This window comes from Punica granatum, chromosome 2, assembly GCF_007655135.1.
Source record: "Punica granatum isolate Tunisia-2019 chromosome 2, ASM765513v2, whole genome shotgun sequence".
NCBI lineage: Eukaryota > Viridiplantae > Streptophyta > Magnoliopsida > Myrtales > Lythraceae > Punica > Punica granatum.
The window spans coordinates 1,648,896-1,670,649 of NC_045128.1; the positions used below are offsets into that span (position 1 = coordinate 1,648,896).

At 42.7% G+C, this 21,754-nt stretch overlaps 4 protein-coding genes and 4 non-coding genes across 9 annotated transcripts; 3 read left to right on the forward strand and 5 right to left on the reverse strand.

The window, feature by feature from the left end:
- Positions 1 to 135: 135 nt before the first annotated feature.
- LOC116198327 lies at positions 136 to 231 on the reverse strand. Its single transcript, XR_004155263.1, has one exon. It is a non-coding gene; the product is annotated as a small nucleolar RNA R64/Z200 family (small nucleolar RNA).
- Positions 232 to 374: 143 nt separating this feature from the next.
- On the reverse strand, positions 375 to 462 carry LOC116198326. Its single transcript, XR_004155262.1, has one exon. It is a non-coding gene; the product is annotated as a small nucleolar RNA U54 (small nucleolar RNA).
- Positions 463 to 539: 77 nt separating this feature from the next.
- On the reverse strand, positions 540 to 622 carry LOC116198292. The gene has a single exon (XR_004155231.1). It is a non-coding gene; the product is annotated as a small nucleolar RNA SNORD18 (small nucleolar RNA).
- Positions 623 to 710: 88 nt separating this feature from the next.
- Positions 711 to 794, reverse strand: LOC116198321. Its single transcript, XR_004155258.1, has one exon. It is a non-coding gene; the product is annotated as a small nucleolar RNA Z199 (small nucleolar RNA).
- Positions 795 to 3,338: 2,544 nt separating this feature from the next.
- LOC116194912 (thaumatin-like protein) lies at positions 3,339 to 4,595 on the reverse strand. Its single transcript, XM_031523829.1, has 3 exons — positions 4,476 to 4,595; positions 3,953 to 4,307; positions 3,339 to 3,832 (listed from the first exon to the last, which is right to left on the reverse strand). The coding sequence occupies exons 1-3, from the start codon at positions 4,579 to 4,581 to the stop codon at positions 3,451 to 3,453; spliced, it is 843 nt and encodes a 280-aa protein (XP_031379689.1). The 5' UTR covers positions 4,582 to 4,595; the 3' UTR covers positions 3,339 to 3,450.
- A 2,630-nt stretch (positions 4,596 to 7,225) lies between these two features.
- On the forward strand, positions 7,226 to 9,725 carry LOC116198099 (probable prolyl 4-hydroxylase 7). The gene is made up of 8 exons (XM_031528439.1): positions 7,226 to 7,522; positions 7,617 to 7,703; positions 7,857 to 7,914; positions 8,020 to 8,124; positions 8,364 to 8,421; positions 8,507 to 8,682; positions 8,768 to 8,828; positions 9,170 to 9,725. Exons 1-8 carry the CDS (start codon positions 7,461 to 7,463, stop codon positions 9,469 to 9,471), a joined length of 909 nt encoding a protein of 302 aa, XP_031384299.1. The 5' UTR covers positions 7,226 to 7,460; the 3' UTR covers positions 9,472 to 9,725.
- Positions 9,726 to 10,310: 585 nt separating this feature from the next.
- LOC116197474 (putative rRNA methyltransferase YlbH) lies at positions 10,311 to 13,806 on the forward strand. Of its 2 annotated transcripts, none has more exons than XM_031527630.1 (10): positions 10,311 to 10,521; positions 10,605 to 10,702; positions 10,895 to 10,990; positions 11,191 to 11,295; positions 11,647 to 11,751; positions 11,992 to 12,130; positions 12,506 to 12,621; positions 12,710 to 12,766; positions 13,065 to 13,295; positions 13,401 to 13,806. In XM_031527630.1, the coding sequence occupies exons 1-9, from the start codon at positions 10,368 to 10,370 to the stop codon at positions 13,176 to 13,178; spliced, it is 984 nt and encodes a 327-aa protein (XP_031383490.1). In that variant the 5' UTR covers positions 10,311 to 10,367; the 3' UTR covers positions 13,179 to 13,295; positions 13,401 to 13,806. The 2 variants fall into 2 exon arrangements, with proteins under 2 accessions (XP_031383490.1, XP_031383491.1); XM_031527631.1 differs by having other exon boundaries at positions 10,380 to 10,521; positions 10,605 to 10,718.
- Positions 13,807 to 14,721: 915 nt separating this feature from the next.
- Positions 14,722 to 21,620, forward strand: LOC116197472 (ABC transporter B family member 15-like). Its single transcript, XM_031527629.1, has 8 exons — positions 14,722 to 15,198; positions 15,372 to 16,594; positions 16,735 to 16,789; positions 16,908 to 17,086; positions 17,183 to 17,640; positions 17,767 to 18,307; positions 18,434 to 19,348; positions 20,097 to 21,620. Exons 2-8 carry the CDS (start codon positions 16,340 to 16,342, stop codon positions 21,480 to 21,482), a joined length of 3,789 nt encoding a protein of 1,262 aa, XP_031383489.1. The 5' UTR covers positions 14,722 to 15,198; positions 15,372 to 16,339; the 3' UTR covers positions 21,483 to 21,620.
- The last annotated feature ends 134 nt before the right edge of the window (positions 21,621 to 21,754 follow it).

Below are 21,754 nucleotides of genomic sequence, written 5' to 3' on the forward strand. Positions count from 1 at the left end.
GTCGCACTAGTAAATGTCAGAAAGTTTTACGATCGCACAATATATCCGGGACCGTTGGTTCGGTAATGGCACAGACAACCGTCCGGGTCTCATCCGGCCGGGACAATGAAAGGTCAATCCGAAAACGGAAGAACCTTCGTGCTCAGAGATCATGAATTATCCTTCTCACAGACCGAAGTCTCTGAAGTCTGACATGTGATCTTTTTCTTTCATAATTCATCACCGCACAGACGCAATCAAATCAAATTCAATCCAACCGAATCAAAAAACCAAAACAGAACACAGATCCTAGACCTCCACGAACTCATAAAAAATAAAAAAGCTTTTGTTTAAGGTTTTTTTTTCCATTCAAAGGAACAAAAATTGATTGAAATGGCTCTCATTGAATGAGGTTATCAAGCTCATGCTTTGAATCGGAATAGCGTATATCGCCTCGTTACAAGGCTCGCCGATCACAGAGCCACTCCCGACAAAATCCCAGATTGAAACATCGGGCGAAATCGAAAACAGAAACGAAATCATTTGTGTTAACTACGCGAGAGATCAGAGGGAAAGGTTAATGAAGTATCAGTCACGGTTGTATCAGAAACACGGACCGAAAAGGTTTTCCTCATCACTTCTCGTAGAGACAGTTTCAAAAAACAGCAATCTTTGTTTGTTTGATATTGAAGGAGTTCAAAGAAGGCTAAAGGAGAAGAATTGAGATGAGAAATCATCAGAGACTTAAATACAAAGGAATCATGGAACCAAGTCCCATCATATTGTTGCAGTTTTTTTTCTCTCATCACCTGATTGCTCCTCGACATCAGAACGAAGCCAAACCAGCAAGAACAAGCAAGAGGAATATCAAATCGGCAATGGCCAGAAGCTAGGAAATCAATTAGAAGCTCAAGAGATAGAAAAAGAGAAGCTCGGACGAGCTCAACGAAGCTGCAGAAGGTCGTCAATGGCGGCGTCCCGTTTTCCTGATAAAGGCGATGGGGATTGCGGATATTTATAGATCGTACCGTCTGAGCTGCCGCATGAAACCCTAGATCCGACGGCCTCTGACTACGAGCCGCCACGGAGTTGGACGGGCCCATTTGTGACTTAGGCCCAATAATGAAATTCAAAAGATAGCGTCTAGGTCCAGCCCAAATTCACAAGGCTTGCGTACTTTATTATAGGGAAAATGACATTGTTGGTCCTAAAACTTTGTCATTTTTTGACATTGAGTTTTAAAAGTCTCACTTGGAAAAATGAAGTCCTAAAAGGTTTGAAAAAGTGTCAACGTTGGTCCTAAAAGGTTTGGAAAAGTGTCAGCGTTGATCCTATCCGTCCGTTGCCGTTAGTGACCCGCCAACGTGGAGTTAACGCTGTCAGTTTCGCCTACGTGGCCGTTAGTTCGCTGACGTGGCACATTTGCTCGACTGGCTCGTGAAACCCGAGTGGAAAAAAACCCTAAAACCCGAAAGCTCTGGAAAGAAAAGCCGATCGTTCTTCTTCTTCGTTTACTGAGTAGAAGAGGGTAGGAAAGGAGAGGAGAAGAAAGGGGAGCGCTCACAGTCGGGAAAGGGGAGCTTGATGTCAGAGCCATGGTTGCTCGAGGTCGAGCTCGCCGGAGCTAGAACCGAGCTTAGGTCGAGCTGGGGTGGAGCCTTTGCTGTTCTCTACGGTCCACAGAAGAAGATGAACGGTAGTTTTCTTATTTTTCTTTTTTCTTTTTTAATTTCTTTTTTTATTATCGGAATCCTAAAAGGACGTTTTTTTGGGTTTAATTTGCGCAGGAAAGAGGCCAAAACGATGTAGTTTTGTGTTTGGGATTGAAAAAACATGTTATTGTTGTCGTCTCCAGACTCTTGACGTAGGCTGTCATGTCTCCAGATCGTCTCTTCCAGTCCAATTGTCTCTTCCAATCCATTTCCCTCAAGAGTTCAGCTTGGAGTCCAAATCCACCATTGGCATTGAGTTCAATATCTGAAGCGGTCTGTGATGCTTGCAAATTTTCCAGGGACTCAAAACTGAAGAAAAGAATCGGTTATATGCATGAAGCAAATCACTGTTTTTCTTTTGGCATTTGCTTAATACTGTCATGTACGATTGAAACCGAGTGTTGATGCTGCTTCCTCTTCAGCATAGAGGTAGTGACTCTTCGGCTTACACGATCAATGACCTGCTTTTCTCACTTGTCATCCTGCAAGTAGCTTCCAACTAAACTGCATTTTTATAGCAACGGATGAACATACTCTTCTTGCTTAATGGAATTGCTCATCACGGGATTTTGGGTACGATGAGGAGAAATAACAGTTTCGATCTGTCCTTGATCCCTACAGAGTGACATAGGGGAGATTATGTATATGACCACTGTTCAGTAAAATTTGAATTATCAAATTATGCACTTTGCTTGATCTTTTCGTCTCGATAGAGCAATGACTGCAAAAAGGTTCTTTTCGCTCCATCTAATGGTGCATCCTCATTGCCACTTATATGCTATGCTCAACAGGTTATCATGTCTTCCTCTCTCGCAGGAGGTTGAGAGGTTATCGTGCCTTCCTCTCTCGCAGGTACCCGACTTCGATGGAAAAGTCCATCTAGGCTTTCTTGCTCCGTACTCTTAATCTCGTCCTATGATACATACAATTTACAAAAATGATGCATACCCCACAAAGCATGAGCAAAGATCGGGTTGGGCTCCAAGGCCTGAACGTCGGGCAGAGGTAAAAGAAATAAAAAACAAATGAATAACCGCAGAGCATATTGGAAGAGACGATCTGGAGTCTGGAGACGACGACAATAACATGGTTTTTCAATCCCAAACACAGAACGACATCGTTTTGGCCTCTTCCCTACGCAAATTAAATCCAAAACAACGTCTTTTCAGAATTCTGACAATAAAAGAAGAAAAAAATTAAAAAAAATAAGAAAACTATTGTTCATCTTCTGCTGTGGGCTGCAGAGAATAGCAAAGGCTCCACCCCAGCTCGACCTGAGCTCAGTTCCAGCTCCGGCGAGCTCGACCTCGAGCAACCATGGCTCTGACATCAAGCTCCCCTTTCCCGACTGGGAGCGCTCCCCTTTCTTCTCCTCTCCTCTCCTACCCTCTTCTACTCAGTAAATGAAGAAGAAGAATGGTCGGCTTTTCCTTTTAGAGCTTTCGGGTTTTAGGGTTTTTGTGCACTTGGGTTTCACGAGCCAGTTGGGCAAACGTGCCACGTCAGCGAACTAACGGCCACGTAGGCGAAACTGACGGCGTTAACGGCAACGGATGGATATGACCAACGCTGAAACTTTTTCAAAACTTTTAATACTTGATTTTTTGAAGTGAAACTTTTAGAATTTGATGTCAAAAAATGACAAAGTTTTAGGACCAACAGTATCATTTTCCCCTTTATTATACCTTTCATTCAATCAAATTAGAACTTCAGTTGCTCTATGGTCACTGTACAATATTCCGAATTGCACATTACAAATCTAGGAAGACGTATGTCCGGTCTCTGCCGTAGGCTCGCTGCCCCATGTCGCGGGACAGAATGTGATAATGTACTCGTTTGATGTGCAGCTGATGAGAGGCGGCGGGGAGTCGTAGGCGTAACTGTAGTAGCAAGGGCACGCATCCTTGAAAAGCTTGGAGTAAAGGCTAGGTTTGCACGTGTTCGGGGTCCCGTACTCGTTCTGGCAGCAGAACTTGTCAAGGTTGAAGGCCAAGCATGCGCTCTTGCACGCCACCACCTCCCCCTGGCCATTCACCACCTGGAGCTCCGATGGGCAAATGCTGTTCACATTCTTCGTGCAACCACGGACGGTGCATTTTGGTGATACAGATCGAGTCGTGACCGACACGGGAATGTTGTATCTGTTAAATAATAACAACGAAAAAGACTATATCATATACTTTTGTGTTAAAAGATTGCAAGCAGTTTTGATGTGATATCACAGCTACAAGCTTGCATCATATAGTTGTAGGTTGTACTACCCGTCCACCAAGCTGACATCGTAGAAGTTTGGCTTGGTCCCGCCGGCCTGGAGCGAAACTTGGACTAGTGTGGCCGGGGGAGTGCCGATATGCCCATTGCAAGCGAGCTGCCCATCGCAGTCTCCGGTCTCACATGCAGGTTTCCAATTGGAGTTGAAATTACAGCCAGTCCGAGCCCAGATCCGGCCACTCCAGCCGGGTGGGGCAGAGATCCGTTTGGTCCGGCTGGAGGGGAGGTAGAACCCACCATCAGCTATAACCGGATTGCCAGTGTTTGGAGCAGTTGCTGGCCATATTGGAAAGGGGCATTTGTTGTGCACATAAAATGTTACTTGCTCTGCTGCTGCAATATTTCCTGAAAAAGGGACAAAAGACATAAATCGATGTCCAATGTGAATGTAAGACCAGATAATATGCACGGTTGATGACCCTATATATAGCCTTCTCGAGAGATGACAAAGGGAGAAACGGATGTGTATCGGAAGATAGTTGACATGGATAAGGAAGTTATAATCGTGAGTACCGGATAACAAGGAGTGCCAGAAGAATGATATAACTGAGATAGCGGAAACAAATATGGGGAACTTCATTATTGCTTTGGCCACCAGGTGAATTATCAATCGGGCCATCAGGTTGCATTTTATAGATTGGAAGACATTATGTAGTGCATCTTCAATTGTACTTCAAGTTTTGATGTGGCAAACCTTTGGAGAAAAGGAAGGTGAAAATACAGAAATTAAGGGAACTTATCCTATCTTAGAAGAAAATCCTATGTCATTGATCAAATAATGCATCAGATAGTAAACAGAAATAATTGCTGCATTGCTTTTAGGCTGGGGAATTCTCAGGTGAAAGACATATGTTAACACATGAGATGCCAAGTAACTATCATCTGCAAACAAAAAAGTTGGAAGCAAGGTTCACTCCCTTAAAAACCGGCTCTCGACGTCGACGTTCCATGGTTTCCAACTCAAAATTTCCCGTTGGCCGTTTAAGATATTTACAAGCTATCAGTACCATTCGTTGTACATTTTCCAAAAATTATCGGGAGCAGTCCGCCCTCTTTCAGAAGCCTGGGCGCCCTTATCAGCAAACTAAATTCCTAGAACAATAGATTTTTATCCATAATGATTAGCCTTATTTTGGAAGATTTGGGGTTCTTTTTGGCCGGACCAGCCTTGCTGTAGGCCGACGGAGGCCTAGGTCGGCTGTATTATTATGGTCTTCTGCGGTTTAGAATGGCCAAGATGCGCCTAGACCAGCCTCGCTTCGACAAGATACGGTCATTCACTGCCCCTACGATGGTTCCGGTGGTGGTAATGTGTTAATCCGGGGTTCCCGTTTGCCTTGTCTTCTCCAGAACCTATGCTAAGCTCACTGCTGTTGTGGTACACCTAAAAAGCCATTGTTTAGTTCTGCTGTGAATCCTCGAATATCCAGAATAGATTCTTGAGGCCGAAGAAGGATATGTCGTTCAATCTGAGGACCCTTCCTAGTCCTCATTAGAGATCCTTTAGGCCGGTAATAGGTTTAGGTCGAGACTTTAGGGGGCTTAACTACATTGTTTGAGTAGATGTGCTAAGTGTTTTTATCATCTTTTATTTTCCTTGTGGTTTGCCTATGAGGTTCCATCTATTGTCCTTGTCCTTGTCCTTGTGAGTTTTTTGAGTATTTTTTTCTTATAATTTTCCGAACAATGAATGAAAAAAATCATTTTTTAATTTTTCCTTTTTTTCGGATGTTAGTGCACAAGGAAATAATTTTCTTTTTCTTTTTTTTTTCTTTGAAGGTAATTCAAATTTCTTATTAGCTCACGAGGAAATAAATTTCTTACTGTTTAAGGCCACATCACTGTTAAATAAAAGTTCAAGAAAAGGCATAACTATTTTGCTGAGGTGGCATAATTATGAATTGCGACTGACCCTCTCGACGGGCCATGGATATATACAGCCCAATGAAATTAAACAGTTTTAATTGTTTAATATAAACTAGATTTATTTTGCCGGAAAAAGAAAAAAAAATAATCGCTGTTTGCCCCCACACAATTTATGATTGGACCATTTAATCAATACTTTAAAGATTTTTTTTTATAAGCACCAACTCTCTAAAGATACCCAAATTATAGTTTGTCCAACTATATGTAATAGCTAATTAAATGATAATTAATTTTTGGCCGGAAAATGCTACGTAAGAAATACTCCGTTTTAAGGGAAAGAAGCTAATTTTGGTAGATAGGATTACCAACATTTCCCACGAATTATACATGATCTTCCTATAATTAAGAGCGATCAGTATTACTATGTCGGGAGAATTGTGAAACCGCGAGACATATGAAAACATATGACATGCCAGTATACTGTAATGGAAATTGTCCAACCCGACAATTGGATTGTTCGCGAGTCTCTTAGGCCTGATTTGGTTTGTGGATGCAATTTTAAAATCACAATTTTAACTTAATTCTACCCACTATAAAACAAAATAACTCATACAAAGTCAAAGAGTGAGTCCCATTTATATCACTTTTTTTCACAACAAAACAACATAACTCATACAAAGTCAAAGAGTGAGTCCCATTTATACCACTCTTTGTCAAAATTAAAATTTAATTTTAAAATCTTACTATGAAACCAAACGCAACAATAAAATCGTCACAGTTGTACTTTAGATGAGCCTGTTGTTTTATAGTCAGCAAAACTGATCCCCAAATTAATTAGTTTATCCACCTTTATGTAGTCGATAATTCATTGCTAAGCAAGAAATTACTCCATTTCAAGGAAACGAGCTCTGGTAGATAGGGAAGACTTAATACCAGCATTTCCCATGAATTGGACATGACCTTTCTATCATGTTACACCGGGAATATGTTAAGTTGCTTTTCACATGGATCACACGAACGTCATTCACTGGTCCAGCAGCCATTTATAAACCTCTTAGGATCGTCAAATCAACATTTCAGAGTGGGAGTCGACTCTAATCTCTCGATCTCGATGAGACCCAAACGATCCATCCCGCAATCGAACCGTAAAATTTTAGCAAAACCAAAAGGCTTTGACAACTGAAAAACGGAAACCGAAACTCGTTTTTAGGTTTTTCCTGTTTCCAATTGCGATTGACGAACGTCGGCATATGCTTACGGAACCCAATTTGGCTACTTTGCCCCCGGAGCAGTCAAAAGACTCCCAGGAACACGAACACGACCGAAACTTCCAGAAGTAGAAAGGAAATAGCGCACATTTGACAAAAGTGTACGTATGTGTATGTATGCAAAATCAGCACAAAATCCCCTCCGAAAAACCGGATCCTGTGGGCGCCCATCAAATGCCCTTTTCCTGTCTTGTCTTCTCCAAAGAAATACAGACACAAGACGAATTTCATCCTCAATCTTCCCTCGCATTCAACGTTGAATTTCTATTTCTTGGACGTATCAGTATTGTGAAGAACCCATTTTTATCCTTTCCCTGTAGCGGCAGTTCTTGTTCTGCGAGGGCCTTTGCAGAGATTCTTGTCGATGGCTGTCCGAGATTTGATTGCCCTTTCGTTCCTTCTCCTCATTTTTCTGCCCATGAGCGCGTGAGTCAGATCAACTTCTCTGCTTTTTTTTTTTTTTTCCATCAGAGTGTGATCGAGGGGGTCGTGTTGATTCTTGTTGGGTTTCTCCTTGCAGGAATGGATCGATCATTCGGATGAAGACCAGCCGGCCATCCGTGACTTTCGACCCGACTCGGGTCACCCAGCTGTCGTGGAACCCCAGGTCAGTCTGTCTGTGTTCTTGTTTTTCTTGACGTAAAGGTCTGTTCTTGCATTGTCTTTCTATGGAAATTGTCGGGCTTGATCGGGGCCGATTCCTTGCTTGCTTGACGAAATTGACGGTATTGAGTGAAATTTGGTCGGATTGTTTCGGCAGGGCTTTCTTGTACAGGGGATTCATGTCGCATGAGGAGTGCGATCATCTCATCAAGCTTGTGAGTATTTTTTTTCTCTTTCTGGGCTCATTGGAGGTTAGGCTCGTAATTTGAGCAAAATCGATTAGTGAATGTCCGCGAAATCTTGGAATTTGGTGGTGCTAGGCTAAGGGTAAGCTCGAGAAGTCGATGGTGGCCGATAATGAATCGGGAAAGAGCATAATGAGCAAGGTTCGGACGAGTTCGGGGATGTTCCTCTCAAAATCTCAGGTGAGCTGACTGCCGCCTCTCATCGAACTGTATCAGCTTCCAGGCTCTTGTGTTTGTGCGTGTTCATACTCATAGCACAAATAGCGAATATGATTCTTCTTTGTCGTTCTTTGTGGATGTTCCCCTCCAAGGATCATAATGATATGTGTGTGTGTGTGTGTGTGTGAGCGTCTGCGTCTTACCTTATTACTGTGTGAAGATTGATTTCGAAATGGTTCCTTTTTGCTTTGTCTTTGAAGGATGAAATCGTCACAGATATAGAGGCCAGGATTGGTGCATGGACATTTCTTCCACCAGGCAAGCTCCTTATAGGTTTCTCGTGGCAATCGGACTAGTTTATGTCGATTAAAAATCTCATATCTTTTTATTTTACTGCCACCAGAAAATGGAGAAGCGATCCAAATCCTGAAATATGAGCATGGTCAAAAGTACGAACCGCATTTTGACTACTTCCATGACAAGGCTAACCAAGAGCTTGGCGGTCACCGAGTTGCTACTGTGTTGATGTATTTGTCTGATGTTGAGAAGGGAGGGGAGACCGTCTTTCCTAATGCAGAGGTTAGCGGTTTGTAGCTGGTTCTTCTGATGCTGTTAATAAAATGATTCTCCCCTTACTGCAATATCTCGTCTTCTCCTGTCACAGGCAGCTTCGAAGCAGCCTAAGGATGACAGCTGGTCGGACTGTGCCAAAAATGGATATGCTGGTAAGCACTGTGCAGATTATCAGTTTTGAAACTCGAAAGGAACTTCTTTTCCATTCTCTTGTTGTGTTCATGTGCTCTGGACATGCTCTTCGATTGTTCGGTGTTATTAGCTGGGAACTCACTCTTTCTTTTCACCATGAGAAAGTATTCCATTAGGCGTTTCTATTTTCAAACCTAACATAGCTCTTCTAGGGCCAATCCTTGATTACTTAAAAGGCCCCTTAATTTAGGCACATGATGCGTAGGACTCAAAACTGATGTGGTTGTTGCATCGTGCTATTGAAGTCTCTGTCCGGTTTCAGCAGGCTTCGCTGAGTCAGATTATGCGTTGTGTTTTGCAGTGAAACCCAGGAAGGGTGACGCCCTGCTCTTCTTCAGTCTCCACCCTGACGCCACAGTGGACACAAGCAGCCTGCATGGGAGCTGCCCGGTGATGGAGGGTGAGAAGTGGTCGGCCACCAAGTGGATCCATGTGAGGTCGTTCGACAAGGTACTGAAGAGTGACACCACAACACGTTGTGAGGACGAGAACGAGAACTGTCCCTTGTGGGCCAAGGCTGGGGAGTGTGCGAAGAACCCTCTCTACATGGTTGGCAACGATGAATCCATCGGATATTGTAGGAAGAGCTGCAACGCTTGCTAGTGCTTGTTAGATCAAACTCATTTTTAACTTTCATCGGTTTTGAACTCTGGCCTCAATACTTTTGGGACAGAGCTGAGTGGGCTAGAACACAAGTTGTGTATATAAACACTGAACAGTAGTAAAGACTAGACAGGCGAATATGTCATTGGAGTCATTGCGGAAGCCCGATAACGTCGTACCTTCACGAAAACTCTCGTCTGGTCCGATAATCATGTCTTGGCCCTCGGGTAATATATAGCAGGAACTTTCTCTAATTTGTTTTGACTTAAAAACATTGCCTGTCGCGGAAAATGATCTCGCTGGCGTTATATGGATCTTGATTCAATAGTTTAGTGCGTATTTTGGAATTAACCTTTCCCACCAAATCCACCTTTTGGGGAGTTTGGCTCGGGTATTGTTATATTATTATTATGGCAATGTGAACATTATTGAATAATAGTCACTTCTGGTGGGCTTAAGATGGAAATATGAAATTGTTCTTTCTGTTTGAGAGCACGTAAGCGGATCGGTAATGGAGCGTTTTCCAACTCTGGTGGTAAAAATTTGATCCAAGAAAGGGATTTCACTGAGTAATTTTGATACGCGAACTCTCTAATATACGATGGAAAGTTTGGATTTTCTCGAGAAAACCGAACTTTACGATGAAACAAGCTACGGCTTAGTCCCGCATGTATGCAGCTTTTTTACTGGGCTGGTCTATCCTCAGGGGGCCCATTTATAAATTGGGCCTTAAGAGCATGAGCAATGGCTGGTCCCAAGTCCCGCTTGTTTGGGACCCACCATGTAGCCACATAGCCCTATTGTGGGTACTCTAATGCCCAATAGAAATATATATCATATCGCCCTTCAACTGAAACTGCAGCTGCTGAGGCGGAGCTGAGCTCGGAGCTGCAACAATGGCGGTCTCATATTCTCTGACCGTGTCTCCCCTTCACGCGACCAACGGAGCTCATCTAAGCTCGTGCTGTTCTTCTAGTTCTAAGCTTCAGTGGTTCACTACCCCTCTGAAGCCAACGAAGAGGCAGTCTCGCTTCGTCGTTCTTGCTCGGAGTGCGGTGCAACTGTCCCATTCCGTCTCCATGTGGTTGAGAAATGAGAGGGACACTGACCTTTTGTTAATTTTATGGTGACAGAGTCGGGGGAAGGGCTGGTGACCGAGAAGAAGAAGAGGGAGCTGCTTCAGAGCTATGGTCTCAATCCGGATGAGTTCTTATCCGATCCCTCCCCTAAGGTCAACCTCCATTGGAGTGAGCTTCATGCTTCCTTATCTTCTCTGCTTCATCAACCAATTGCGAATAGAACTCAATTGCGCCATCGTTTGTTATCCGTTTACGAGCATTTCCAAATTACAGAACGCACAGATTATATAAAGGGTCTTGTTTTTTAATCTCATTATTGCCCTTCTTTTCCAATGTTTTCACAGCCAAGAAGGGGAAAGGATGCGCCGGAGATGGGAAGAGGCAGTAAAGCTCGGACGGAGGACTCTCCCCCTCCGCGAACTACCCATAAACTCCTTCAGGTGTGAGTTGCTCCATTTCCTTATATTTCATTCATATACGTTTTAGTTGAATATCTTGGATGGCTCTGTTCGATTTCTACCGAAGGAGCGGTACTGTGTTGTTCATAATTTCTCCAGGAAACCAACTTTTAATGATTGATTTGCCTCAAGAATCAGTTATTTACTCCCTTTTGGGGATATCCATGCACCGGTTGTTTTAGGTGCTCGGGGGAACGGCTCGAAGAAAGAAGTTACTTTCACCCAAAGGCATGGATGTGCGTCCTATGATGGAAGTGGTAAAAGGTGCAGCCTTTGCTATACTGCAGGTGAGACCAGTTCGATGAGTGAATTCTCTGAAGAGAAAATGGATTATGGGAGTGTGTGACTTGAACTAATGATTGAGCACCCATCAGAGCCATTGTTGAACATTGGCCGTTAAGGCGTATTCTCAAAATATCTATATCTACAGCTGTGGCAATAGACGCGTGATTTCGTAATACGCCAATTTGTCCACTATTAGTAGAATGGCTCCCTGCCTTGTAAGAAAAAACGAACTGCAATGATTACATATGTTTCACTTTGGCTTACTCTGTTGATTTTGAAGAATGTAAATTTTCTTTTGCCTTCTCTTCTTTTTGAATGTTTTAATATAGACATTTTGTTTCTTAATAATTTAGGCAGCTGGTGGCTGTCCTGCATCATTGAGACCTGGCCGGTGGTTGGATCTGTATAGTGGTACAGGCTCTGTCGGTATTGAAGCCATTAGTCGCGGTTGTTCCCAGGTACTTTGGCTAGTCTATGGCTAATATACTTATAACACAACCTGCTCAATATGAGGAAACCCAAAGCTGTAGTTCTCGGGATCACAGAACATGAATGCTAATGCTCGACCGATTTTGAAGTATGTTTGCCCTTATCATGAGATTTCTATTTGCATGAGAACCTGACCAAACAGTATCTTAATTCTTCCCTTTTCTTTTCTTCCATGACGTCCCTCTATATGTTATTGCCAACTATTTCAGGCACACTTTGTGGAGATGGATCCTTGGGTTGTCTCTGATGTTTTACGCCCAAACTTGGAGTGGACTGGATTTCTTGAAGCCGCTGTTATACATACAGTTCGTGTTGAAGATTTTTTACAACGGGCAGACCAAATTGTTGGTGAGTATTACACTTCAACCCGGTATTGAGAGCAATAAATGTCTTGTACCTCTGGACCTAATCATTCTTTAAACTTGGAGAAGAATATTTTGTAATCTGAGAGAAAAGTTTTGCATCAAACGCTAAATTATGAGCCTAAGATAGCTGATTTTTGTCAATGTGATGATGATATATTATCCCTGGTACTGGCACTTGTACCTGCATTGCTGAAATCCTTTTTCTTATAAATTTTCTTTTGTTAGTTTTACTCAATGTAGAACATTTTCTTGTTTTCAATGAAGTAATTTATTTTCTTAGAATATCCTAATAATGGAATGTACCTTCAACCCCATATCTTTTTACTATGATGCATTTGAAGATGTAAAATCTCTGCAGGTAAAGATGGACCTTTTGATTATATCAGTGTGACACCCCCATATACACAAGTCGATTATGGAGTTCTGATGGACCAAATATCAAAGTCAACATTAATGGGAGAAGATTCTTTTATCGTAAGCGTGCTTCTTCATGGCATGATCTGGTTCTATGTGCACATCCTTTGGCAATATTGCAAATTTATCGGAAATATTTACTATGCAGGTGGTGGAGTATCCTTTAAGAACTGACATGCTGAACACTTGCGGATGCCTTGTAAAGGTACCCTATCGGTTTGACTAGGCAACTGCTACATGCTGTAATAACATAAAGAGCAAAAAAGAAAACTGTTAATGATGCTGTCCTTATTGTATATTACTTTGCAGAAGCTAAGAGTCTTTAACCTATTACATTTTTCTCTTTAAATTAATCTAAGGCGTGTTCTAATCTTGGACAATATTTTTTTGGTAATCCTGAACAGAATATATTCACCATCTTCATTTGTATGTTTGGTTTTTGTATAGCCTCATATGATGTGAGTGTTTATGCGCTTCTTTCCCATCACTGGTCTTATATGCAGATAGCTGATCGACGTTTTGGTCGAACACATTTGGCAATTTATGGTCCCCAATGGGCTGAGAAGAAGAAGAAATCAATTAACTCTGGAAGACTGTTTAAAAATCTTAGGGAGTGAGCATAACATGAAGGTGATGGTGTTGCTTTGAATGCGATGTAATATCCATAAGGGCCAGATGATATCCACAGTGGCACGTGTAGTGTTATGGTGATGCTGCATTAGCAGAGGCTTGTGGTAATTTGGATTTTTTTTTTTACAGCATAGTGTATCGAAGCTCCTTAATTCTTTGATAGTGCTTTGAAAGTATGATAGCTGGACTGATCTATTAATTGCATTCAGGTCTATTCTACTCGTCTAATAAATGAATCTGCAAGAAGTCACATGCTTCACGGCAAAGCTGAAAGGGATGGGTCTAGCCCATGCATCACTTTTCCAGAGAATCTGAGGTATCCTTTAAGGTTATGTTCCAAGGAAACAGTTCGAGAGTTGATGCTGCGCGAACTTGAGACATTTGTTGATGTGATTGATATGCTTACTATCATGTTGTATTGCTATAGGATAACCCTAGTCAGAAATCTGACAGTACATAGATTTGTCGGACTGGGGATAATTGGGTCTGGCTTGTAAATCGCGTATGTAGTTGTTTTCAAACCCATCATTTGTTTATCATGGAAAAGTTGAAACTCTTGCTGATAGTGACTTCAACAAGTGATAAGTTGATCGCAAAAGTTTCTTTCTGCCGTAATTGTTGGTGATTTCTTTGTTTTGCTGAGTTGTTGTGGCGTAACATGTGCTCATGTTGCTGTTCTACGTTCTCGTAAAGGATGCTCTTCTAGCTCGAAGGTTTCAGTCTTTATTTACGTGAGTTGTACTTAACCTGGAGAGTGTTTCTGGTGAACACCACCTTGCAAAAGTTTCTTTCTGCCATAACTGTTCATGATTTCTTTGTTTTAGCGAGTTTTTGCATCCAAGGTATGGTTATTTGTGATGAGAAGTTAGTTTTATTTCGGGTACTATTTATACCAAATGAGTTTTCTTCTACGTGTAGTTCTAAAATACTGCAAATAATGATCTTGAAGGTGTTTTTCGCCTGACCTCTGATTCAATTTGACAGCATTAAATAATCGGTTATAGGTGACAAAATTTTCAATAGATCGTTTGAGAACCGTATTTATCCAAATATTTCAAGCCCCAGTCCAGTCATGAATTGATCTACCGTGAATTCAATCAAAGAACTAGAAAGAAATCATCTGAATTTCTTCTGAATCTAATCATCTGATCGATTAAATCCAACCAGAGAAAACGGAAAATCGTTGCAATTTGGCCTCCTCTTCCTTGGTTTGACCATCCTCAATCTTCGATTGTTCCTCATAGTTCTTTGGCTTCCCATCTTCGACTTTCAATTCTCCAATCGTCGATCAATAGTTTTGATGGTATGTATGGCTCACGTTACTGTGGATATCAATGTGAGATCCACATCCAAGAGAGATGTTTGATGGATCCACCCACCCATTGAAACCTTTTGTATCAAGCTAAAAGATTGTTTTGAGATGAAATGCACTCGTGCTCTCGATTTCTGGTAAGGGGGCAAGCTGACTTGCGAGGGGTTGATATCCCCTAAGGTTCTGTTCGAGATCCTGATGATCCTAGTAAGCGCGGGCCGTGTGATTGCAGATGCTGGGAGCATGCCACAGATCTCGACAAAGGATCAGAAGCTGTAGGATCAGTCTTCGCTCTCTTGGACAGGTCCACAAAGCCTGATCCTCAGAACAAGGAAGGATATAAGCCCCAATAACTGCTCGGGAAGATAGAGTTCCGGGAAATGGATTTCGCGTACCCGACAAGGCCTACAGCTTTAGTCCTCAGGGTGTTCTCGATCACCATTGAAGCAGGAAAGTCCACTGCCCTGGTGGGACCAAGTTGATCAGGGAAGTCGACCATTATTGATCTAATAGAAAGATTCTACCATCCGTTGGAAGAAATGGTCAGAATTCGTGGTCGAGACATCTGGTCGGACCATCTCAGGTCCCTGAGGAGACACTTAGCTCTTGTTGGTCAAGAACCGTCACTCTTTGAAGGCACCATAAAAGAGAACATCATATTCGGAGTTTCAAACAGTGATATTAATGAAACAGAGGTAATGTTTGAGCAGCAATCCATTTTAACTTACGGAATTTCAATGAAAAAGTTTTTATACCGGTCATTGCCTCCCCATTGCGTCAAAAGATATTCGATATATTCCCTGGTAGTTATCAGCGGTCGACTCCATAGGGTTATAAGTGATCTTATGACGAGCGGATTTTTCCTCAGGTGATCGAGGCTACGAATGCTCATGGATTTATCCCATCCTTGAAAGACGGGTATGATACACGGTGAGATGATAAGGGGGTGCAGCAATCAGGTGGGCAGAAGCAATGGATCTCAATTGCTCGGGTTCTGCTAAAAAACCCGGTGGTTCTGCTGTTGGACGAGGCGACTAGTGCACTTGACAGCTTGTCAGAGGAGGCGGTCCAGGGGGCCCTAGAGCAGGTGATGGTCGGACGGACCACTGTGATGGTGGCCCACAGGCTGGGTGTATAGTGAAGCAAGGAAAAGAGATTATCCATTTTTCGGAGATAGGGGATGACAAAAGCCACCGAGCCGAAAAGAGTTATCTCAGAACTGCTGTAAGGTGGGGTCGTGCAACAGTAGGTCGGAACGATCTCGTCATGGTATGATTGTTACAATTTATAAAAATTGATTATTCTTGAAACCTTCGCATCTCGGTTCCGAGGTGTGATATGTTGCAGAAGATTCTGTATCTGTCTTTATTATGATTTGTTAGTGATTGGCTAACGAACATATTGATAAGTCTATTATTAATTATTGACCTGAACTCCAGGCTAGGAAGTAACCTTCTTTAATTAATTCATGAGAAAAATGTGATGACTAATTAATTGAGTAATGCTTCCGTAAATCATCAGCTTACGAATAAGAACTTCCCCACATAAAGCTTTGGATCAAATTGTAATAATTAATGAGGCTAACATGCCACAAATCCTGAGGTCAGTCTTGGACCTCTCATCAGCACATGCTCCTGTCATTGTTCTCATATTTAAAATAACCTCAATGATTATTCATTTTAGCTGTAAACCTGCATTATTATAAATACATCTCCAAAGCTGGTTCACTCTCTTGGACCGATCTCCTCGGTGATGATGTTCTTCGAAGAACTGCTGGATCATTAATTCAGCGGAAAGAGACACAGTTCCTTGCCTGTGGAGAGATAACTCGAGAGGATGGGGAACGAGAGCGATAAAGCTCGAGAATTCGCGATGGACGAAAAGAAGAACAAGAAGAAAACCGGGTCCCTGAGGTCGGTATTCATGCATGCTGATGGGTTCGACAAGTTTCTGATGTCTCTCGGACTTATTGGTGCCGTCGCCGATGGGTTCTCAACGCCAGTGGTGCTGTTCGTGAGCAGCCACCTCATGAATGATATCGGCACTTCATCGAATTTAGATGCAAATGCTTTCCGTGACAAGATCAATAAGGTCGGCCCCAAGTCCCTCATCTAGCTTTGTGTTCTGGCTTTTCACCTGCATTGGGAAGTAGTTGGTCGAATGTAAGTTACTGGTTGTAACCTTTAACACGGGCCTACTTATAAACTGATACGGTTATCTGGTTGTGACAGAACTGTCTCGTTCTGCTCTACATGGCATTGGTTTTGCTACTTCTAACCTTTCTCGGTGGGTGCAAATGTTATTTGTTATTTCGATTAATCTTTTCAATAGAATGACAAGTATCTTCTTTCCCACGTGAAATGAAGGTATCTAATTATTTTCTTCGATGAACATGATAATACAGAAGGATATTGTTGGACAAGAACAGCAGAGAGGCAAGCAGCTCGGATGAGAGCGAGGTACTTGCAGGCCGTGCTGAGGCAGGACGTGGGCTACTTTGATTTGCATGTGACCAGCACTTCTGAGGTCATCACAAGTGTGTCCAGTGATAGTCTTCTGATTCAAGACGTCCTAGCTGAAAAGGTTCGTATCCAAACACATCACTCATCTTTTGCTCTCAACATGTCCCAAGATTGACATTCTTTGGAACCTTTTACAAGCTTTGATTTGTTCAATTAGGTCCCGCACTTCTTGACGAATGTGTCACTCTTCCTCGGGTCGTACATAATAGCTTTTGCCCTCCTATGGAGACTAGCAATAGTCGGATTTCTTTTCGCACTATTGCTTATAATCCCAGGAATGATATATGGTCGTATACTGATGGGAATAGCAAGAAAGATTCGGGAAGAGTACAATGTGGCCGGTACCATAGCTGAGCAAGCTGTATCTTCAATCCGAACAGTTTATGCTTTTGTCGGTGAGACCAAGACAATTTCCGACTTCTCCACGGCCCTTCAAGGGTCCGTGAAATTGGGCCTCAAACAAGGCTTAGCAAAAGGGTTGGCGATGGGAAGCAATGGCATTGGTTTCGCAATATGGGCATTCATGGCTTATTACGGGAGTAGGATGGTCATGTACCACCGAGCTCGGGGAGGGACAGTTTATGCTGTGGGAACTGCCATTACATTTGGTGGAATGTAATTACATACCTATCGACCTTGTTCTATCAGTCATATAAAATAAAAGATATATACCATGCATTTGGCTTTCAATGGCGGAAGCATTATTTTGAGCTTACATTCTACTGGTAAACTTTTGCACAGGTCACTAGGATCAGCTCTATCAAATCTCAAGTACTTCTCTGAAGCATGTTCTGCAGGAGAACGGATCGCCGAGATGATAGAGAGAATTCCTGCAGTCGATCCCCACAATCAGGAGGGAGAGATCCTCCACAACTTCACTGGTAAAGTTGAGTTCAACCACGTTGAGTTTTCATACCCTTCTCGACCCGAGAGTACCATCTTTAAGGACTTCTGCCTTGGGATTCCTGCGGGGAAGACAATGGCCTTGGTTGGTGGTAGCGGCTCTGGGAAATCGACAGTGGTTTCACTCTTGCAGAGGTTCTATGACCCGCTAGGAGGAGAGATCCTTCTCGATGGACATCCGATCAATAAGCTGCAGATCAAGTGGCTGCGTTCACAAATGGGCCTAGTGAGCCAAGAACCGACACTTTTTGCAACTTCCATTAAGGAGAACATACTGTTTGGGAAGGAAGATGCGTCGATCCAAGAGGTTATCGGGGCTGCAAAGGCTTCTAATGCTCACGCCTTCATAAACCAACTGCCTCAGGGCTATGATACTCAGGTCAGTTGCCTTGTAAGTATAATAATTTTAATATCTGTCTAGATATATAAGTGCCCTATCTGCTGTAATGCCAATATGGTCATTATTGTCTTTCACTTGAAATTGAATACAAACCCCACATGGTAGGTTGGAGAGCGAGGTGTTCAGATGTCGGGAGGACAAAAACAGAGAATAGCCATAGCACGAGCAGTTATAAAATCTCCTCGAATCCTACTGTTGGATGAAGCCACAAGTGCATTAGACTTGGAATCAGAACGAGTGGTCCAAGAAGCATTAGACAGGGCGTCGATCGGCCGCACCACACTTGTCATAGCCCATAGGCTTTCAACCATTCGGAATGCCGATATTATCACAGTTGTCCAGAATGGCCAGGTGGTAGAGGCCGGCAATCATGAAGAGCTAATCCATATTCCCAATGGCCATTATGCTGCATTGCTTAACCTCCAAGAAATGGAGAAAGAAGAGACCCTTGATAAAACCAAGACAACGGCAACAGCCTATGCTTCATTTTCTAATCTCAGCATGGATCATGTGAACAGTACGAGCAGCCGTAGACTCTCCAAAACAAGCCACTCTAGCTTGACTAGATCAAATGGAGCAGCTCAATCTTTCCGAAAGACGGAAGATGGCCTTGAGAATAAGAAACTTCCAGTTCCATCCTTCCGAAGACTATTAGCCTTAAATCTACCAGAGTGGAAGCAAGCAACTTTGGGGTGTTTTAGCGCCATCCTGTTCGGCGCCATCCAACCCATTAATGCTTTCACGATGGGGTCAATGATCTCGGTGTTTTTCCTGTCAGATCACGACCAAATCAAAGAGAAGATAAGGATATACTGCCTGTCTTTCCTCGGGTTAGCAGTCTTCTCATTTCTTATCAATGTTTGTCAGCATTACAACTTTGCATACATTGGAGAATACTTGACAAAGAGGCTCAGAGAGAGAATGCTCTCGAAGATCCTCACATTTGAAGTTGGGTGGTTTGATCAAGATGAGAACTCAAGTGGTGCTATATGCTCAAGACTAGCCAAAGATGCAGCAATGGTACACCTTCTAACTATTCATTGCACATCAGACAATATTAAGAGTTCGTTTGGGAGTGTGGTAGGAGATTTCATAATCACTTTTCCTTATAATTCTAAGTAAATTTGGTGTTTGATGAGTGTTTTTGAAACCGTATTTGGGTTAATTACAGTTGCAAACCACAATGGTACACCTTCTAACTATTCATTGAACATCAAACAACATTAAGAGTTCGTTTGGAAGTGTGGTGGGAGGTTTCAACATTAAGAGTTCGGTTGGGTCAAAAATTTTGAAACCATGTTTGCAGCAATGGTCCACCTTCCAACTATTCATGGAACATCATACAACATTAAGAGTTCATTTTGGAGTATGGTGAGAGGTTTCATAATCACTTTTCCTTATAATTTTAAGTAAATTTGGTGTTTGGTGAGTGTTTTTTAAACCATGTTTGGGTCAAAATTGCGGTTGCAAACGTGATTTTCTTAAACAGGTTTAGAGATGCTTATGAAATCTGTTTTTGCTTATTCTGCTTCAAGTATTAATAATTAACTTTTTTTTTTACTTTCAGCAGTTTTTTATTATTACCTCCAAAAGATTTTTATTTATTTTAAAATCAACACTTATTTTTCAGCAATTATACTTTGACACTTTTATTTCAGTAACAGCACTCCAAACCAAGCCTAAATTCGTTTTTTCGGTATAAGCCACCCTATTGTATTCTTTCTTACCGTGCTTCTCCTTGTACATATGCGAATTTCTGTTGCCACAGGTGAGATCTATAGTGGGTGACCGCTCGGCGCTCCTTACACAAACCTGCTCAGCTATAACCATTGCTTTCACAATGGGTCTAATCCTTGCATGGAGGCTCGCGATTGTGATGATTGCCGCCCAGCCCCTCATAATCGCGTGTTTCTACACTCGAAAAGTGCTGTTGAAGAACTTAAGCCAGAAAGCCATCAAGTCCCAGGATGAGAGCACTAAGTTGGCCGCGGAGGCAGTATCAAACCATCGAACTATAACTGCCTTCTCATCTCAAGATCGGATCTTCAAGATGTTCGAGATGGCCCAAGAAGGCCCAACAAGAGAGAGCGTCAAGCAGTCATGGTATGCAGGTTTGGGGCTTACTCTGGCTCAATTCTTCACAAGATGCATTTGGACTTTCGACTTCTGGTACGGTGCCAAGTTGATCTCTCAAGGGTACATTACACCAAAGCAGCTCTTCGAGACCTTCATGATATTGATAAGCACAGGCCACGTTATTGCCGATGCTGGGAGCATGACTAAGGACATTGCCAAGGGCTTGGACACAGTTGCATCGGTGTTCGCCATATTAGACAGGCAGTCAAGGATTGAGCCCGATGATCTAGATGGTTACCAGCCCAGAAACATTAGGGGTGACGTAGAATTCTGTGGAGTTGATTTCGCCTACCCAGCAAGGCCTGATGTGGTCATCTTGCAAGACTTCTCTTTCAAGATCGAAGCTGGAAAATCGACTGCTTTGGTGGGGCAGAGCGGTTCTGGGAAGTCGACTCTCATAGGCCTCATTGAGAGATTCTATGATCCACTCAAAGGTGCAGTAAAAATAGATGGCCAAGATATACAGTCATATCATGTCAGGTCTCTAAGGAAGCATATAGCACTGGTTAGCCAAGAGCCGACCTTGTTAGCTTGTACTATAAGGGAAAACATTGTATACGGCATCTCTGCTAACATTACTGAGACAGAGATTATAGAAGCAGCAAAGGCAGCTAACGCCCATGAATTTATCGTGGCGCTTAAGGATGGGTATGACACTTGGTGTGGGGACAAAGGCGCTCAGCTCTCAGGAGGGCAGAAGCAGCGAGTGGCCATTGCAAGGGCTATGCTAAAGAACCCGAGATTATTGCTGCTGGACGAGGCGACAAGTGCCCTCGACAGCCAGTCAGAGAGGGTTGTACAGGATGCACTGGAGTGGCTGATGAAAGGGAGGACAAGCGTGGTGGTGGCACACAGACTGAGCACAATATTCAACTGTGACATGATCGCCGTGCTGGATAAGGGGAAAGTAGTTGAGAAAGGGAGCCATTCCTCATTGTTAGCAAAGGGCCCAACGGGTGCCTATTACTCACTCGTGAACCTCCAGAACACCTTTAGTTCGGGACTCAAACTCGATTAGTTTGTCACTGTTTAGTTTGGTTTGCTATTTTGTGTATGAAACATGAACTATGGGCAAGATAAACCCAATAAAACCTGAAGCCCTTTTCTCTCTATGTTTAACTCATTAATTATCTGAACCTTCGGTTCATTTTCAAAATCCTCCAAATCGGTTGGGTTTTGGGTTTCATGTTTTAGCTTCTTCATCATCATCAACTAATACAACATCGAGCCTCCAGATCAATCAGTTGATCTCATGCCAAATGTGTGCGCTTCAGCTATATATATCAGTGG

Bases quoted from the DNA above. Each gene is read 5' to 3' on its own strand.
- LOC116194912 (XM_031523829.1), bottom strand. From the start codon at position 4,581: ATGGCCCGATTGATAATTCACCTGGTGGCCAAAGCAATAATGAAGTTC. The intron at 4,308-4,475 runs GTACTCACGATT...TCCCTTTTTCAG, and splicing joins CTGGCACTCCTTGTTATCCG to GAAATATTGCAGCAGCAGAG. The intron at 3,833-3,952 runs GTAGTACAACCT...ATTATTTAACAG, and splicing joins GATGTCAGCTTGGTGGACGG to ATACAACATTCCCGTGTCGG.
- LOC116198099 (XM_031528439.1), top strand. From the start codon at position 7,461: ATGGCTGTCCGAGATTTGATTGCCCTTTCGTTCCTTCTCCTCATTTTT. The intron at 7,915-8,019 runs GTGAGTATTTTT...TGGTGGTGCTAG, and splicing joins GCGATCATCTCATCAAGCTT to GCTAAGGGTAAGCTCGAGAA. The intron at 8,422-8,506 runs GCAAGCTCCTTA...TACTGCCACCAG, and splicing joins ATGGACATTTCTTCCACCAG to AAAATGGAGAAGCGATCCAA.
- LOC116197474 (XM_031527630.1), top strand. From the start codon at position 10,368: ATGGCGGTCTCATATTCTCTGACCGTGTCTCCCCTTCACGCGACCAAC. The intron at 10,991-11,190 runs GTGTGAGTTGCT...CGGTTGTTTTAG, and splicing joins CTACCCATAAACTCCTTCAG to GTGCTCGGGGGAACGGCTCG. The intron at 12,767-13,064 runs GTACCCTATCGG...TCTTATATGCAG, and splicing joins CTTGCGGATGCCTTGTAAAG to ATAGCTGATCGACGTTTTGG.
- LOC116197472 (XM_031527629.1), top strand. From the start codon at position 16,340: ATGGGGAACGAGAGCGATAAAGCTCGAGAATTCGCGATGGACGAAAAG. The intron at 18,308-18,433 runs GTCAGTTGCCTT...CCCACATGGTAG, and splicing joins CTCAGGGCTATGATACTCAG to GTTGGAGAGCGAGGTGTTCA. The intron at 19,349-20,096 runs GTACACCTTCTA...CTGTTGCCACAG, and splicing joins TAGCCAAAGATGCAGCAATG to GTGAGATCTATAGTGGGTGA.